At 43.8% G+C, this 19,396-nt stretch overlaps 1 protein-coding gene across 1 annotated transcript in view; it reads left to right on the top strand.

Annotated features, from left to right (window-relative positions):
- LOC124805552 (neuropeptides capa receptor-like) overlaps positions 1 to 19,396 on the top strand; it is a 733,846-nt gene that overhangs the window by 439,847 nt on the left and 274,603 nt on the right. Inside the window, exon 3 of the mRNA XM_047266119.1 lies at positions 10,408 to 10,635. Coding sequence (XP_047122075.1) covers positions 10,408 to 10,635 — 228 coding nt within the window. The remainder of the gene's footprint in view (positions 1 to 10,407; positions 10,636 to 19,396) is intronic.

The raw sequence follows: 19,396 nt of genomic DNA, 5'->3' as shown, positions 1-19,396 counted from the left end.
GTGTGAGTCGATCAGTGTGCCACAGTTGTAATAGCAAAGCTTGCTACATGAAAACACAATATATGTGAGATGGCCAGTTATAATGGGCCAGTTATAATGGACAGCTTTCACATTAGTCTTGTGGCTGGCGCCATGACGCCGACCACAAGTTCCTCTCCTGTGTCAACCACTTCTCAGTGTTGAGTAGCGCTTGCAACCTGCTGGATGCGTTCCAATCTCCGTTTCCCTCTAGTTTTTAACCTCAACAGCTCCCTGTACTACCATGGAGGTTATTTCGTGATGTCCTGCTATCCTGTCCCTTCTTGTCACTGTGTCCCATATACTTTTCTCTTTCTTGATTCTCTGGAGAACCACCTCATCACTTACCTTATCAGTAGTAATTTCTGTAATAGTGAATGGTTTAAATCTGTCCAATACATTGCTTTTTTTCATACGACCTATGGAATAATGTTATTCATTGTTACCAATCCTGATTTGGCAAAATCTATATGTGATGGTACTGCGAGAAATAATGTCGTAGATTGAGGAAAACTATGTTTCTCCACCTTTAATATAAAACTTACGTTATTCTCGTTGAAGTCTTTGTTAATAATTTCCACTTAGTTTACAGGTATAAACTTAAAAAGATAGGAGACAGATCATAGTTTATAACCTTTTCTCGGTCTTCGTTGTCTGATAGGTTTACTTGCTCACGATCAACATTATTGCTCCTCGACTACACAAACTGGAGGACACTTTTAAACAAAACACAGCCATTGTTCTGTAAACTATCCGATAGTTTGCACCACATACAAGTGACTCCCACAAAGTGCAATGGAATATCCTGTTGATTGCTTTCCAAAATACATACGTCTTGTTTCTCCTGTGACGTCTGTTTGACATAAGATATCACTGTCAGTATTGTAAGACAAATTGTTTGTACAATCTCACTGGATAGTTACGATATTGCTCAGCTTCAAAGGAATTTATGATGCTTTTAACTAATCTATCGTACCCTACATCCAGGATGATGGTTAATAACCGAAACCGCTAGATGACTATTGGGACAAATAAACAGATAACGATTAAAATGCGTTTTATAATATACTTTACAACTGTTGAACCTCATCTAAGGGAAACATTACATTTATTATGTAGTTATAAATCGTAGCTTCCAGTCTGGTAGTAATGTACCATTCAGTCGAGGAAGACGAAAAAGGTTCTGATAGACATATATCAGACCATTTAGACATTTGATAATATGATTAACAATGTCTTCGTTCATTCATGAGCTTGTGATTTAATATATAAATTGATTATACATCTTTATTGTACACTTGGAGCTCATAAATATTCAACAATCTATTCCACACGTGTTACTGTTGTTCACATTCACATTGTTGTTTCCTTTATAATCTTCTACCACATAGAAACCATAGTTTAATGTTAGATAATCAAATACAAGCAGCCTCTCAGTTGCCACCCCTAGTTCAGCAACACATAAACACACAAACTGGGGCACCGCATCACATAGTCCAAAAATACTGCATCATACCATCTGTACATACATCTCTGTGTGCGAGGCACCTGAAGGAAATTTTTTCTTACATTTTTCTCTTGATGTCATACTGTTATTCCCTCGTAAGACAATAGTATTATCGCTTGACACCATGCATTGCAGATTTGAAATTGGCGAATTCACCACATAGGTAAGTGATACATGCACCACAAATTTCATTGCATGCCATTACAGGGCATTCTTTGTCCAGTTATTCTCAGCAGTCAGCCAGTACACTGGTGCAGATAGCTCTCCTCCTTCCAACTACAACAGTTTCTTGCACAGCTTGCGTTGTTCTCAAATTTATCCAAGATGGCGGATCCAAGATGGTGGCTACTGATGTGACAATGACACTCTTACTTCTTTGTGGGAAATCTAAGTTTTGGTAGAAATAGGGAAACTTTGGTAATTGCAGTAAAATAACACTACCCCCTCTCCTCAGTCCTATGATGCCAACTACCTCCACCACCACGCCACCCCTGAAAGTGGTGGAAATGGTCAGTCTCTGTCCAGCTGCAGAGAGGAACGTCAGGTTAGTGAACTTTATTTATTTTGGTTCTTATTGACAGTGTTATCTTGCTGTTGAATTAGCGTCCTCACTCCACCACCCCATACCTCCACTTCCAGCTGCCCCCTGCAGCCATTTTTTCTGACTGTCCTTGTGTACATTTACCTGCAAGTTTGAAGGCGGACTGCTCTAGTCCACAATACCACCACCAGAGGCTGCTCGAACATATCCTACAGCACCCTTCTAATTTCCACCACACCCTCACTCCAACTTTTGTGGTTTGGAAACACTGTTGTAGAGCAAAAAATTTCTGAGTCCTACAGCTACTGTGGTGTTCATCACTTTTCTGAAACACTAAGTGGGCTTAGTTTATTTTTGCTGATGGTGTCTCAACACATCATAAACCCTTGACTTGTCTGAGCAAACATACCTAGACATTTCAACACACTCCCTATGACATTACATGCATGTGGATTCCCTCCCATTTACCTTCTATCTGCATAAATCCATATCAGTTTCAACATTAAAAAGATTTCATACCTCCCACACACATAATTGACATAGATGTGTATACTACATGCCACAGCTGATAAACTATGAGCCCGAATATTGGACTTTCAATTAAATATTTGTACATGCAGCTCATGTTGTACCACAACTTGTCTTTTAACAGTTATCTACAAGCGGGGGGGGGGGGGGGGGGGGGCGGCACCACAAGTCGTGCACATTTGGTTTGGAATACATAATATGAAGATTGCCAAGTAACTTAATGCAAGAGCTAACTAATGACACCATTGCTATTGTATTATAAGATGCAAATTTTTCCCGAGGGCATGCGCCTTTACTGTACGGTTAAATGATGATGGCGTCCTCTCGGGTTAAATATTCCAGAGGTAAAATAGTCCCCCATTTGGCTCTCCGGGCAGGCACTACTCAGGAGAAAGAAAACTGGCGTTCTATGGATCGGAGCGTGGAATGTCAGATCCCTTAATCGGGCAGGTAGGTTAGAAAATTTAAAAAGCGAAATCGATAGGTTGAAGTTAGATATAGTGGGAATTAGTGAAGTTCGGTGGCAGGAGGAACAAGACTTTTGGTCAGATGAATACAGGGTTATAAATACAAAATCAAATAGGCGTAATGCAGGAGTAGGTTTAATATTGAATTAAAAAATAGCAGTGCGGGTAAGCTACCATCAACAGCATAGTGAACGCATTATTGTGGCCAAGATAGACACGAAGCCCATGCCTACTACAGTAGTACAAGTTTGTATGCCAACTAGCTCTGTAGATGATGAAGAAATTGATGAAATGTATGATGAGATAAAAGAAATTATTCACGTAGTGAAGGGAGACGAAAATTTAATAGTCATTGGTGACTGGAATTCTAGAGTAGGAAAAGGGAGAGAAAGAAACATAGTGGGTGAATATGGATTGGGGGACAGCAATGAAAGAGGAAGCCATCTGGTAGAATTTTGCACAGAGCATAATTTAATCATAGCTAACACTTGGTTCAAGAATCATAAAAGGAGGTTGTATACATGGAAGAATCCTGGAGATACTAGAAGGTATCAGATAGATTATATAATGGTAAGGCAGAGATTTAGGAACCAGGTTTTAAATTGTAAGACATTTCCAGGGACAGATGTGGACTCTGACCACAATCTATTGGTTATGAAATGTAGATTAAAACTGAAGAAACTGCAAAAAGGTGGGAATTTAAGGAGATGGAACCTGGATAAACTGACTAAACCAGAGGTTGTACAGAGTATCAAGGAGAGCATAAGGGAACAATTGACAGAAATGGGAGAAAGAAATACAGTAGTAGAAGAATGGATAGCTGTAAGGGATGAAGTAGTGAAGGTAGCAGAGGATCAAGCAGGTAAAAAGACGAGGGCTAGTAGAAATCCTCGGGTAACAGAAGAAATATTGAATTTAATTGATGAAAGGAGAAAATATAAAAATGCAGTAAATGAAGCAGGTAAAAAGGAATACAAACATCTCAAAAACGAGATCGACAGGAAGTGCAAAATGGCTAAGCAGGGGTTGCTAGAGGACAAATGTAAGGATGCAGAGGCTTATCTCAGTAGGGATAAGATAGATACTGCCTACAGGAAAGTTAGAGAGACCTTTGGAGGAAAGAGAGCCCCTTGTATGAATATCAAGAGGTCAGATGGAAACCCAGTTCTAAGCAAAGAAGGGAAGGCAGAAAGGTGGAAGGAGTATATAGGGGGTTTATACAAGGGCGATGTACTTGAGGACAGTATTATGGAAATGGAAGAGGATGTAGATGAAGACGAAATAGGAGATAAGATACTGCGTGAAGAGTTTGACAGAGCACTGAAACACCTGAGTCGAAACAAGGCTCCGGGAGTAGACAACATTCCATTAGAACTATTGACTGCCTTGGGAGAGCCAATCCTGACAAAACTCTACCATCTGGTGAGCAAGATGTATCAGACAGGCAAAGTACTTTCAGACTTCAACAAGAATATAATAATTCCAATCGCAAAGAAAGCAGGCGTTGACAGATGTGAAAATTACCGAATTATCAGTTTAATAAGTCAAACTTTCAAAATACTAACGCGAATTCTTTACAGACGAATGGGAAAACTGGTAGAAGCCGACCTCAGCGAAGATCAGTTTGGATTCCGCACAAATGTTGGAATACGTGAGGCAATACTGACCCTACGACTTATCTTAGAAAATAGATTAAGGTAAGGCAAACCTACATTTCTAGCATTTGTAAACTTAGAGAAAGCTTTTGACAATGTTGACTGGAATACTCTCTTTCAAATTCTGAATGTGACAGGGGTAAAATACAGCGAGCGAAAGGCTATTTACAATTTGTACAGAAACCAGATGGCAGTTATAAGAGTCGAGGGGCATGAAAGGGAAGCAGTGGTTGGGAAGGGAGTGAGATAGGCCTGTAGCCTGTCCTCAATGTTATTCAATCTGTATTTTGAGCAATCAGCAAAGGAAACAAAAGAAAAATTCGGAGTAGATATTAAAGTCAATGTAGAAGGAATAAAAACGTTGAGGTTCGCCGATGACATTGTAATTCTGTCAGAGACAGCAAAGGACTTGGCAGAGCTGTTGAACGGAATGGACAGTGTCTTGAAAGGAGAATATAAGATGAACACCAACCAGAGCAAAACGAAGATAATGGAATTTAGTCGAATTAAGTCGGGTGATGCTGAGAGAATTAGATTAGGAAATGAGACACTTAAAGTAGTAAAGGAGTTTTGCTATTTGGGGAGCAAAATAACTTAAAATGGTCGAAGTAGAGAGGATATAAAATGTAGACTGGCAATGGCAAGGAAAGCGTTTCTGAAGAAGAGAAATTTGTTAACATCGAGTATAGATTTAAGTGTCAGGAAGTCTTTTCTGAAAGTATTTGTATGGAGTGTAGCCATGTATGGAAGTGAAACATGGACGATAAATAGTTTGGACAAGAAGAGAATAGAAGCTTTCGAAATGTGGTGCTACAGAAGAATGCTGAAGATTAGATGGGTAGATCACATAACTAATGAGGAGGTATTGAATAGAATTGGGGAGAAGAGGAGCTTGTGGTACAACTTGACAAGAAGAAGGGACCGGTTGGTAGGACATGTTCTGAGGCATCAAGGGATCACAAATTTAGCATTGAAGGGCAGTGTGGAGGGTAAAAATCGTAGAGTCACACCAAGAGATGAATACACTTAGCAGATTCAGAAGGATGTAGGTTGCAGTAAGTACTGGGAGATGAAGAAGCTTGCACAGGATAGAGTAGCATGGAGAGCTGTATCAAACCAGTCCCAGGAGTGAAGACAACAACAACAACAACAACAACAACAACAACAAGATGCAAAAACACGCAAAATAAGCATGCATCTTTTATTTTCTACACATGTAATTGAGTACCATGCCACAGAATATCTGACAGGTAATAGTGCTATATTTATGTATTGCTTACTTTTTATGTACTACCTTTTGATAAACACTTAAAACCTGCAGAGCACCAAGAATATGAGTTTCAGATCTATTTTCTTTTATTTCCACCTCTGTGTGTATGTAGCAGTATCAGCCCAATGGAAAGTGTGTACTAATATCATAGCTGTTGAGTATTCCAAATTGTCACTCATATGTATATGTATGTGTAGGTGCACACATTCACACACATGCTCATTAATCGTTATCTTTTCTGCTATAATAACCAGAGTGCTATATGTTGCCCACACCACAGTGCTTTCTTAGGATGTGTTATCATTTCCTACATGACCAGTATGGATTTATCTGATATTTATAAATTACATATTCTTGCACTTCAAAATTTACGTTGTATGGTTCCCCAAAGCAGATGTGCTAGAATCAATTTTTAATGTTAAGTGTGAAAATTTTCATTATGTTCTGTCGCGTCGGAATTTTTTGCAAAATAAGGTACATTCTTTAAATATTTAAGTAACTGAGGCCCAAATATTAAAGCAGGCTTCTAAATACACTCCTGGAAATTGAAATAAGAACACCGTGAATTCATTGTCCCAGGAAGGGGAAACTTTATTGACACATTCCTGGGGTCAGATACATCACATGATCACACTGACAGAACCACAGGCACATAGACACAGGCAACAGAGCATGCACAATGTCGGCACTAGTACAGTGTATATCCACCTTTCGCAGCAATGCACGCTGCTATTCTCCCATGGAGACGATCGTAGAGATGCTGGATGTAGTCCTGTGGAACGGCTTGCCATGCCATTTCCACCTGGCGCCTCAGTTGGACCAGCGTTCGTGCTGGACGTGCAGACCGCGTGAGACGACGCTTCATCCAGTCCCAAACATGCTCAATGGGGGACAGATCCGGAGATCTTGCTGGCCAGGGTAGTTGACTTACACCTTCTAGAGCACGTTGGGTGGCACGGGATACATGCGGACGTGCATTGTCCTGTTGGAACAGCAAGTTCCCTTGCCGGTCTAGGAATGGTAGAACGATGGGTTCGATGACGGTTTGGATGCACCGTGCACTATTCAGTGTCCCCTCGACGATCACCAGTGGTGTACGGCCAGTGTAGGAGATCGCTCCCCACACCATGATGCCGGGTGTTGGCCCTGTGTGCCTCGGTCGTATGCATTCCTGATTGTGGCGCTCACCTGCACGGCGCCAAACACACATACGACCATCATTGGCACCAAGGCAGAAGCGACTCTCATCGCTGAAGACGACACGTCTCCATTCGTCCCTCCATTCACGCCTGTCGCGACACCACTGGAGGCGGGCTGCACGATGTTGGGGCGTGAGCGGAAGACGGCCTAACAGTGTGCGGGACCGTAGCCCAGCTTCATGGAGACGGTTGCGAATGGTCCTCGCCGCTACCCTAGGAGCAACAGTGTCCCTAATTTGCTGGGAAGTGGCGGTGCGGTCCCCTACGGCACTGCGTAGGATCCTACGGTCTTGGCGTGCATCCGTGCGTCGCTGCGGTCCGGTCCCAGGTCGACGGGCACGTGCACCTTCCGCCGACCACTGGCGACAACATCGATGTACTGTGGAGACCTCACGCCCCACGTGTTGAGCAATTCGGCGGTACGTCCACCCGGCCTCCCGCATGCCCACTATACGCCCTCGCTCAAAGTCCGTCAACTGCACATACGGTTCACGTCCACGCTGTCGCGGCATGCTACCAGTGTTAAAGACTGCGATGGAGCTCCGTATGCCACGGCAAACTGGCTGACACTGACGGCGGCGGTGCACAAATGCTGCGCAGCTAGCGCCATTCGACGGCCAACACCGCGGTTCCTGGTCTGTCCGCTGTGCCGTGCGTGTGATCATTGCTTGTACAGCCCTCTCGCAGTGTCCGGAGCAAGTATGGTGGGTCTGACACACCGGTGTCAATGTGTTCTTTTTTCCATTTCCGGGAGTGTATATAATTTTATTATTATTGGTTTATTTTTAGACATATACTAAAAACTTCTCTTAGCGACATATAATTTTCAGAACTCGTTTCCTTGTGTTTTTTCGCAGAACCTTCATGTTTACTGCCCCTATTCAATATGAACGATAGACAGCCATCATTCTTTCATTCGACCTTCCCTGATAACCCTCCTCCAACTCCTTGGTGTTTTGGGGAATGGTTTCTCGTTACTTTTCACTACAATGTCTCAGATTTACAAGGGAGTAGCCATTTTGTCAGTGTAAGCAATGACCCTTCACATTCACGTAATAACTCAGCTTCCTGAAATTTTCCAATTGTTTTGTAGTTAACTGAAATTTTATATTCTCTAGACAGTTTTCAGTCACTTGCATGAATGTAGTCCATGTACCTTCTTCTCAAACATTCACTATATTCTCAAATTCGCGATCTTTGATCTACTTGTGAATCTGAGAACCAGCAAAATTTCTAGCTTTCATCGTTCCTTGGCTTGTGACGAGAAAATTCGTAGAAAGTTACTGAAAGCAGGACCCAGGTTGTGCAAAATACTTAGCAACTTGCTTCATCAGATTCATGTTCATATGCAGTCGTAAAAGCAATGCTCTTCATGGCCTTCAAATGGCTCGTACAATATATTTTGAGTGTCAGGTACAGAATATCTTTGACTTGACTAAACTTTTGTACTCTTATGCTTTTGCTTTGACCGACTACTACTGTAAAGTTAGGAGCAAGGTATGTCTGTGTATCCACCTTGCTACCGTGACGAATTTCCCGTAACTAAAAACAAAAGCAATTTGTCTTATGAAAATACATTATGTGGCAGAAGGAAACTCTCAGTAGGTTTGAAAGCAACGGAAAAGTTAACTATGAAGACATATTTAAATTATAACTGTATCTCCCAATAATATTTATATGCTTTCTCTATCCCTTGACATCAATCGCACTTGAAATCTCGACTATATAAGGATCTAACTTGTACATTCAAACCAGTTCCTTTAACGGCTACCGCATCAATGCTAGGTATTATGTAAAAAGTACGGGTACTCGCACCCAACTCCTCCAAGTCTAGAACAAGTGTTTTTTTTATCTTTTCTTACATTGACTAAACGTAAGTTTGCAGAACAATGCTGTCACAATGTTGAGTTCATCTAGGTCTCCCGCAGTGCATATACATTAGCATTTTCGTGCAGTTATTGGTTCGTGTAATGATATTTAACTTATTTACATTATTCAAAAGTCATGATACAAGAGGGAATAATACATTTGCCTGACTACCAAAAGGCATGTGTTGTGTACATAGTTCCGCGTAGTCAGCGCGTACACAACTTTCCCACTAGAGCGCACCCCGCTGAGCACAACAGCGCAGGCGCAGTGCTCGTCGTCTCCGCACTACGAGATGGCGCTGCCTTAAAAACGGACCAAATTCTGCTTCCGCCGATCCGCGTATTAATATGTAACCGCAGCCAATGAGATTGCTGCTAACGCAGAACCTTTCCTCCTCGCGGATAACACTCGCGCAGTGATACCTGAACGCGCGAGGTATTATAACGAGTGTACAGACCTCCGATCAGTCAGTCTACATTTATCTGCATTAGTCTGTACCAGTCTATAGTCAAGTTTCGGTCTGCACCTAATAAGATTACCATTTTCATGTACATAGCCACGAAGATAAATGAATAGACACTTTGTCAAGTATCAGAGATATGTGAGAATAAGATTAATGTACCAAGGCCAAAGGAACTTCAGATTGTCAATTGTAAACAGCGTCCAGAATCAAGTTACGTGATGTCTATGCTTTTTATTATTTTAATAAAGGTGTGTGAAAATTAATCAAGTTCTGTTTAAAGTTGGTCACCGTCAATCTGCTACTCTAAGCGTGCAAGTGGCATTTCTATCGTCTGACCTAACGGCAGAAGATAAACACGCCACGATAAGACCACGAGACATATTGCTGACACTCGCCTACTTCGCTAGAGCGACGAGTTAAATAATCTGATGGTGTGTGTACGGAAGGTCTTACAGTACGCACACCACAGCATGTTTGCGTGTCCAAAGTGCCCCCTTAATGAAACTCCTGTAACTAAAGGCAAAATAAAGTTTATTCTGTTACGAAAAATGTGTTCGTGGCAGAAAGAAACTCTTAACTGTTTCGGAGTAACATAAAAAGATTAATTAAGAAGACACAAAAATTACTTTCAATCATCGTATCATTTACAATGGTGCTATCTGAAATACTGCAAAGGTAAGGTAGCTCTGGCGACACAATGGCAATGAAAAAATTAAAAAGCAACAGAGTACCGAAGGTGTATTCGCGGTGCTTCTTTGCATATGGCTGCTTAGAACCAACTGGCCCCATGCAATCCGAGGAAAATGAATGTATCCCTTACTCTCGCAGCGCAGTTTTTTGAAGTAGTGAGCAGGTGGGCCTAACACGCGCCTCCCTCGTGTGTGTCGTAGGTGTTCAACCGCAACGGCTGGTGCCAGAGCCTGGTCTACATGAGCTCGGTGTTCTCGTTCCTGAGCGTCTGGCTGATCGTGGCGTTCACGGTGGAGCGCTTCATCGCCGTGCAGTACCCGCTGCACCGGCCGCGCGTCTGCACAGTGTCGCGCGCCAAGACCATCGTGCTGGGGCTGGTCGGCGTCGCGCTGCCCTCGCACATCTACAGCTTCTGGACGGCAGGACTGGTGAGTACCCGCGGCCAGCTGTCAACCCAGCCTGCAGCGTTCTCCAGGTGCACCGCTCACTACACACAGTCCCCGAGGAGGGTCTAATGAAACCAAAGAACAAGTAACAAACAGTTTTCTGACACCTGGGTAGATTAAAACACAGTGCGGGAGGGGCACTTGATTCTGGAACCTTTGCTTATCTTGGAAAAAAGCTTTAATGACTGTATACTTATATGGACATGGTGTCTGTTTTTTCGGACATGTCCGAAAGCATAGAGACAATTGATGACCTGCAGCCGTCTAGAACGAAATTAGAATTATATATTAATACCTTCGGCTGGTGACGGGCGTTGATGTATACATACAGGTGAAAATGTGTGCCCCCACTGGGATTCGAACATGGGATCTCCTGCTTACAGGGCAGACGCTCTAGCCATCTGAGCCACCGAGGGCACAGAGGATAGTGTGACTGTATTCTAACCAAGTGCCGTAAGAGTTCAGGTAATATGTGTGCATCCGCACAGAAGAAGAAGGTCATGCCTGGTATTGCCTGAACTATATACTTATATGGATATTGTGTCTGTTCTTTCGGATATGTCCTTCTTCTGTGCGGATGCACACATATTTCCCGAACTCTTACAGGAGCTGGTAAGAATGTCTTCTATTAGTAATGGGTGTGTTGGGTAGGGACACTACGAATGTAGTATGTGGACACCTAAGGTCAGAATGTGGGTCTCGTGAGAGGAGTGCGCGAGACAGTTCCTGCAGTCGCACTATACTCTGAGCTCTCGGTCGCTCATATGGATAGAGCACTGCCATGTAAGCAGGAGATCTCGGGTTCGAGTCCCGGCCGGGGCGCACATTTGCGCCTGTCCCCGTTGATACACATCATCGCCCGTCAGCAGTTGAAGGTATTAATACATAACTCTAATTTCCTTAATGATTGAGTTACCCGCGTACGACCCACTACCCACTGTTCCAACTCCACTTCCACCATGTGACTGGAACACTTGTGCGGACAGACAGTTCTGCAGAGAGATTTTTCTGCGGAGCCTGAGGCTCATTCTGGAATAAGCGGTTTCCCACGGGCATATGAGGTGACAGACCGATGTATAGCCTAGGTTAGGTTGGAAGGTGATAGTCTGGATGTGTCTTGCCAACGAATGTGAATGGTGAATGCCTGGCTGTGGTGACAAATTTATAGCGTAGCAAGTTCTTACGAGTTGTCATCTTGCATTGAAAGCATAGCTTGCAGTGGAGCCGGAAGGTAGCACATTCTGGTTTTCACGCTGGCACAACTGAAGTCGGCCGTGCCCGTTCAAAGGAACCACCCGACATTTGTCTGTAGTGATTTAGGGAAATTACGGAAAACCTAACTCAGGGTGGCCAGACGCGGGATTGAACCGTCGTCCTCCGGAATGCGAGTCCAGTGTGTTAGCCACTGCGCCACCTCGCTCGGTCAGCTGACGCTGGCTACGGAGCCGAGCGAGCAGTGTACTTGCCTGCCACTGCCTGCAATACGTTACACATACTCTCCATGAATCTGAAGAAGTGCTGTTAATGAATCGATCTTTTTAATACTTAGTATACCAAATTATATGGATAACACAACCATACTGATAGAATTTAAAAACAAATGGTTCAAATGGTTCCGAGCACTATGGGAGTTAACATCTGAGGTCATCAGTCCCCAAGAACTTAGAACTACTTAAACCTAACTAACCTAAGGACATCACACACATCCATACCCAAGGCAAGATTCGAATCTGCGACCGTAGCAGTAACACGGTTCCATACTGAAGCGCCTAGAACCGCTCGGCCACAGTGGCCGGCAATTTAAAATCAGTAATTTCAATAATTTCGGAGATGTACATCTTAACCTATAACACATAATAATCATGTTGGAATTGTGTAGCCGAGTTAGGTGCTGTAACTATAAACAAGACGATAGGTTCATATAATCTAATTTTCTGGAATTTTCTTTTGTTTCATTACCAGGGATTTCTGACACGATTAAAAGTACCTCGGAAAATTATTAGTCTATCGTGAATTCGTTGTGTGAATGTTTTGGGGACTCTGGGAGAGTAAATGGAGGACATACGTAAAGTGAGAATGTGATATTTTTGAAAACTATTTAAATGTATTAATGAGAAAGTTGTGCAGTAGAGGAATTTTTGACGTATGTCTAAATGAGCTAGACTTTGTAAAAGGCAGATAGAAGGGGCGATGATTGACAAATTTACTAGGAATTTGTTTTGTGGAATGGAATAGTATTTTGTTTTCATTAAATTTTATGCTGCTTCGGAATTACGAGATTTCTAGTCTAAATTACTTATAGTAATCTGATTGGCTGACATTAGAAGTACTGCGAGTATAGAAATGTTCGAGATGATCTGATTCGCTGCTTAACAAATTAGCCAATAGGAAGTTAGCACTTCCTGCGCGTTTGAGTATGATATTGTGCCTCAGCTCTATGAGTCAAGATTGTCGCTCGGGAGCCGTATTCTGGTGAACACCTAAGCTAAACCGCGCTGAATATATTTGTACCAAACTGAAAGAAATTCGGTGTTTGATCGGTTCTCGTGTCGTTAACGAAAAGCAGCTACAAATTTGAGTATTTTGTTAAAGTTTGAACTTCGTGACTCAAACAATGGAAAATCGAGGAGGGAATGTAACAATATTATGAAAAGGAAAGTTGCTATTCACCATATAGCGGAGATACGGAGTTGCAGATAGGCACAATCAAAGGACTTTCGCAAACAAAGCTGGAACTGCCATCCCCGAACTGCTCTTCAACAGTCAGAAGCAAGAAGGTGCTTAGAACATAAGTGTTGGACTGTGCTGTGATAGTGCCACGCAAAATAACAAGGGGCGCAAGCCCCATCCATGAAAAACACGACCACACCATGATACCACTGCCTCCGAATTTTACTGTTGGCACTACGCACGCTGGCAGAAGACGTTCTATGGGAATTTACCATACTCACACCTTGCCATCGGATCGGCACATTGTGTACCGTGAATCGTCACTCCACACAACGGCCGGCCGTTGTGGCCGAGCGGTTCTAGACGCCTCAGTCCAGAACCGCGCTGCTGCTACGGTCGCAGGTTCGATCCTGCCTCGGGCATGGATGTGTGTGATGTCATTAGGTTAGTTAGGTTTAAGTAGTATTAAGTCCAGGGGACCGTTGACCTCAGATGTTAAGTGCTCAGAGCCATTTGAATCATCCATACAACGTTTTTGCACTGTTCAATCGTCCAATGTGCACGCTCCTTACACCAGGCGAGGCATCGTTTGGTATTTACACGCGTGATGTGTGGCTTATGAGCAGCCGCTCGACCATGAAATCCAAGTTTTCTCACCTCCGGCCTAACTGTCATAGTACTTGCAGTGGGTCCTGATGGAGTTTACATTTCCTGTGTGATGGTAAGGATAGATGTCTTGTTGTTACACATTACGATCCTCTTCAACAGCCAGCGGTCACTGTCAGTCAACAAACGAGGTCGACTTGTACGTTTTTCTGTTGTACTTGTCCCTTCACATTACCACTTCACTAGCACATCAGAAACAATGGACCTAGAGATGTTAAGGAGTGTGGAAATCTCACGTACAGACGTCTGACACAGGTGACACAATCACCTGACCATCTTCGAAGTCCGTGAGTTCCACCGAGGTCTCATTCTGCTCCGTCACGTTATTTAATTACTACTGATGTCTCTGGTACGGAGTAGCTGGCAGTAGGTGGCAGCACAATCCACCTAATATTAAAAACGTATGTTTTATGGGGGTGTCCGGATACTTTTGATCGCATAGTGTTGGCCTGAGAACAGCTGAACACATCACAAAACAGGGTTTGATAGTGTTACCCCATCCACTCTATAGCCATTCCACTCCTTTGGTCTATTAAAGGATCCCATTCATGGAAGACGTTTTGAGGACAATGAGGTCAATACAGAATTGCTGAAGAAAAAAAGTGCATTACCTTTTGGGCAAGCCTCGTACCATTCCTCTCAATTGTAACAAACTCGTCCGCCAGTACATCTGCCCTAAGTATGGACCTCAGAAAGTAAGTTACACATGTCGTCCCACGATAAGACCATTACGCAGCGAGAGTAGCGCATCGGCGGAAGAAGTTACACGTTCTGAGTTTTCTGCAGAGACTGTTCAACTGCGGTACGGATAGATGGTGCACCACACTGTGCGAGTGAAATGGCGCGGCAAATGGAGATGCACTAGGAAGCTGAATTACGCGGGACAGTACGATTCTTGTGGATAAAACGTCTAATTTGCAAACAAATTCTGGCGATAAATGAATGAAGTGGAACTGTGCTTCCTGCCGAAGTGAACTACTCCCAACAATTTGAGTAAGGCCGCACAGACATGGATGATGCTGGTGCCAACAGATCTCGCACAATGCGATTTCCATCTTTCCAGCAAGCTGACAGGACATCTGGGGATCGGGGGAAGAGATTTTCCAACGAAGAGGATTTTCGCGCAGTGCTTCTCGGACGCCTCTTTGTCCAAGAAGCGGATTCCTAACGTCGAGGAATTTAACGACTGGCGGTATGTTCCGGTGTTTTCTACAGAGAATTGCTGACTTTGTTGAAAATTAGTGTAATGTATCTGTCTCAGTTCCGAGTGTAGTGCAACATTCACAAAAAGTTGTTAGGAGGTGTCCCGTGCTAGTGTAAAATCTACTTTTTTGAGCTCCCCCGTATTTTCCAGACATCACGTAGTTTCCCTACATACCTCGCGGGCCAGGCTCTGCCGTTAATAAAGGTTAATGCGGATATTAAATTGTTTCCACAATGAAATACCACTCTGCATTGGAGTGAGCGCTGATCTGAAATTTCCGCTACGGAATGTAAATTCATTCTGAATACATTACTTCTCTTCCTCAAAACGCGATGCTGGTAAAAACATGTCCCTGCTGCAATAGTAGCGGAAGAGCTCTTTCCTCTTTATGTGAGAAGCACAATAGCCGGACATCGGGCTACAACGAGCCATCGAAGGCACTTGCGTGTCTACGCAGTAAGTTCTTCAGCGTAAAACAGTGCTTTGAACCTAATGTCGCAGTTAAGCAAGCTTCTCATTCAACTTTGTGTGGAATCTGAAAAATTACGACATAAATTAACTGATTAATCGTTAAAGATTGTTACCTGAGTGACCACAATGAAACGTGAAAAAAAAAATTCCTCTATATTACACCCAACATACTCTACGGGCCATTAAAATTGCTACACCACGAAGATGACGTGCTCTATACGCGAAATTTAACCGACAGGAAGAAGATGCTGTGATATGCAAATGATTAGCTTTTCAGAGCATTCATACGAGGTTGGCGCCTGTGGCGACAATTACAACGTGCTGACATGAGGAAAGTTTCCAACCGATTTCTCATACACAAACACCAGTTGACCGGATTTGCCTGGTGAAACGTTGTTGTGATGCCACGTGTAAGGAGGAGAAATGTGTACCATCACGTTTCCGACTTTGATAAAGGTCGCATTGTAGCCTATTGCCATTGCGGCTTATCGCATCGGGACATTGCTGCTCGCGTTGGTGGAGACCCAATGACTCTTAGGAGAATATCGGTGGGTTCAGGAGGGTAATACGGAACGCCGTACTGGATCCCAACGGCCTCGTATCACTAGCAGTCGAGATGACAGGCATCTTATCCGCGTGGCTGTAACGGATCGTGCAGCCACGTCTCGATCCCTGAGTCAACAGATGAGGACGTTTGCAAGACAACAACCATCTGCACGAACAGTTCGACGACGTTTGCAGCAGCATGGACTATCAACTCGGAGACCACTGCTGCGGTTAGCCTTGACGCTGCAGCACAGACAGGAGAGCCGGCGATGGTGAACTCAACGACGAACCTGGGTGCACGAATGGCAAAACGTCATTTATTCAGATGAATCCAGGTTTAGTTTAGAGCATCATGATGGTAGCATCCGTGTTTTGCGGCATCGCGGTGAACGCACATTGGAAGCGTGTATTCGTCATTGCCATACTGGCGTATCACCCGGCGTGATGGTATGCGGTGCCATTGGTTACACGTCTCGGTCACCTCTTGTTTGCATTGACGGCACTTTGAACTGTAGACGTTACATTTCAGATGTGTTACGCCCCGTGCCTCTACCATTCATTCGATCCCAGCGAAACCCTACATTTCAGCAGGATAATGCACGTCCGCATGTTGCAGGTCCTGTACTGGTATTTCTGGATACAGAAAATGTTCGACTGCTGCCCTGGACAGTACAATCTCCAGATCTCTCACCTACTGAAAACGTCTGGTCAGTGGTGGCCGAGCAACTGGCTCGTCACAATACGCCAGTCACTACTCTTGGTGAACTATGGTATCGTGTTGAAGTTGCATGGGCAGCTGTACCTGTACACGCCATCCAAGCTCTGTTTGACTCAATGCCCCGGCGCATCAAGGCCGTTATTTCGTTCTAGGTACTGATTTCTCAGGATGTATGCATCCAGATTGCGTGAAAAGGTAATCACATGTCAGTTCTAGTATAATAACTTGTCCAATGAATACCCGTTTATCATCTGCATTTCTTCTTGTGTAGCAATTTTAATGGCCAGTAGTTTACATTCAGTAGTGCAAGGAATAAAAAAGAAGATAATAAGCCGGCCGTTGTGGCCGTGTGGTTCTAGGCGCTACAGTCTGGAACCGCGTGATCGCTACGGTCGCAGGTTCGAATCCTGCCTCGGGCATGGATGTGTGTGATGTCCTTAGTTTAGTTAGGTTTAAGTAGTTCTAAGTTCTAGGGGACTGATGACCACAGATGTTAAGTCCCATAGTGCTCAGAGCCATTTGAACGATTTTTTTGAAGATAATACATTTTTAAACACGTACACTCGCAGTATTCCTCTTGGAATCGTTACGCGGCCGAATTTGCTATAGTATTTTTATAAATGAATAATTTTGCTGCAGTACTCAGCCATTTATTTATTTAATGGTATGGCTAGGGCCCCCCGTCGGACAGAGCGTTCGCCAGGTGCCGGTCTTTCAATTTGACAGCACTCCGGCGACCTGCAGTCGATGAGGATGATAGGATGATGGTGATGAGGGCAGCACAACACCCAGTCCCTGGGCGGAGAAAATTCCCCGACCCAGCGGGGAATCGAACCCGGGCCCAGAGGATTAACAATCCGTCACGCTGACCATTCAGCGACCACGGGGGGAATGCTCATCCATGATGTCCTTAAAAAACTGTACATGTCTGTGAATCGCAACTACGAGAGGTCTGATACAAACTGAAACTACAAACACACATAATGAAGCACTGAATACTTTGATCCGGTACTGAATGGCAACGACCGAGCGAGGTGGCACATTGGTTAGCACAAAGGACTCGCATTCTGGGGGACAACAGTTTCAAACCCGGCCTTCCTGATTTAGGTTTCCTGTGAGTTCCCTAAGTCATCCCAGACAAATGCCGGTATGGTTACTTTCAAAAGCTACAGCAGATATCCTTCCCCATCCTTCTCTAATCCGAGCTTGTGCCCCGTCTCTAGTGATCTCGTTATCGACGGAACGTTAAACACTAATCTTCTCATCCGCCTCCTCCTCCTAACTAGCATCGCAGCCAGTTGACACAACGAAGTTTTGTCCATATAGAAGTAAACTAAGTCATTAAAGTTTACAAACATCCTGGGCTATGACTGAAACTTCAGACGGCAATTCAGACGTTTTACCATTTCGTGTGGCAGCAATTAGTGGCAGTTGAATTTCCAGCTCCGTGTTTATGAGCTACACGTCTCTGGTTTAGACACTGAGGAAATGCTTTTGAATCGGCTCGGCAGCTCTTCAACAGCCCGCTGATCAAATACAACACACTCATGACTTTCTTCTTTCCATCAAAACTGATGCGTGCCTCTGACTGTTGACAGGTGGCGTGGGTTGCGCTCTGGTACCACTGACAGGATGGTTAATCATGTTCCCCCAATAGCTAGCAGATGGCGTCACACAACAGTCAGACATTACTCGTTCAGCGTAGATACACAAACATTAGACACAAACCACTGCATTCTTGTCCGTGATATATTAGGGATTTACCATCTACATGTGAAGTTCAAGACGCGCACAGCTGAAATGCAGCAGATATTCTTAACTGAACCATAGTGGTGAAAGAATCATTAATTCTCAGACCGAGTTCAACTCTCAATCCTGTTATAATAAAAGGACTTAGTATATTGGTAAAATTAGGCAGCCTGAATTGAATCTGCGTGGCAAATTAAAAAGTCACAACTATGACACAGCTGAAAGCATCATCCCCAGCAATCACAGAATGGAAGAGAAGTCTTGAGATTATTGTTCAGATATACAGGCTGTTTGAAAAAAAGAGGTAAGCCTGGGAAAAACTATAAAAGTAGTACCAATAATGATGTCTGGAAACCCTTACCTATTGAGATATGGACCAATTTGTCCTCTCTTTTCCATCCGTAGAAGCAGTATCTATAGGCAGTGCCGCATGTCTTTACCATGCATCCTGACACAGGGATGTATCCTTCTTAACAGCAAATCACGCACTCTTTCAAAGATACCTGATTCCACTCAGACTGCGTCACATGTATGCTGTAACGGAAATTTGGAATTTGTGGTAAGGATTATGGGACCAAACTGCTGAGGTCATTGGTCCCTAGGCTTACACACTAATTAAACTAACTTACGCTAAGTACAACACATGTACGCATGCCCGAGGGAGGACTCGAACCTCCGACGGGGGGAGCCGCCGAACCGTGACAAGGCGTCATTCACCA

The sequence above is a fragment of the Schistocerca piceifrons genome, chromosome 7 (genome assembly GCF_021461385.2).
Source record: "Schistocerca piceifrons isolate TAMUIC-IGC-003096 chromosome 7, iqSchPice1.1, whole genome shotgun sequence".
Classification (NCBI taxonomy): domain Eukaryota; kingdom Metazoa; phylum Arthropoda; class Insecta; order Orthoptera; family Acrididae; genus Schistocerca; species Schistocerca piceifrons.
This window is presented reverse-complemented; position numbering and strand designations above follow the sequence as displayed.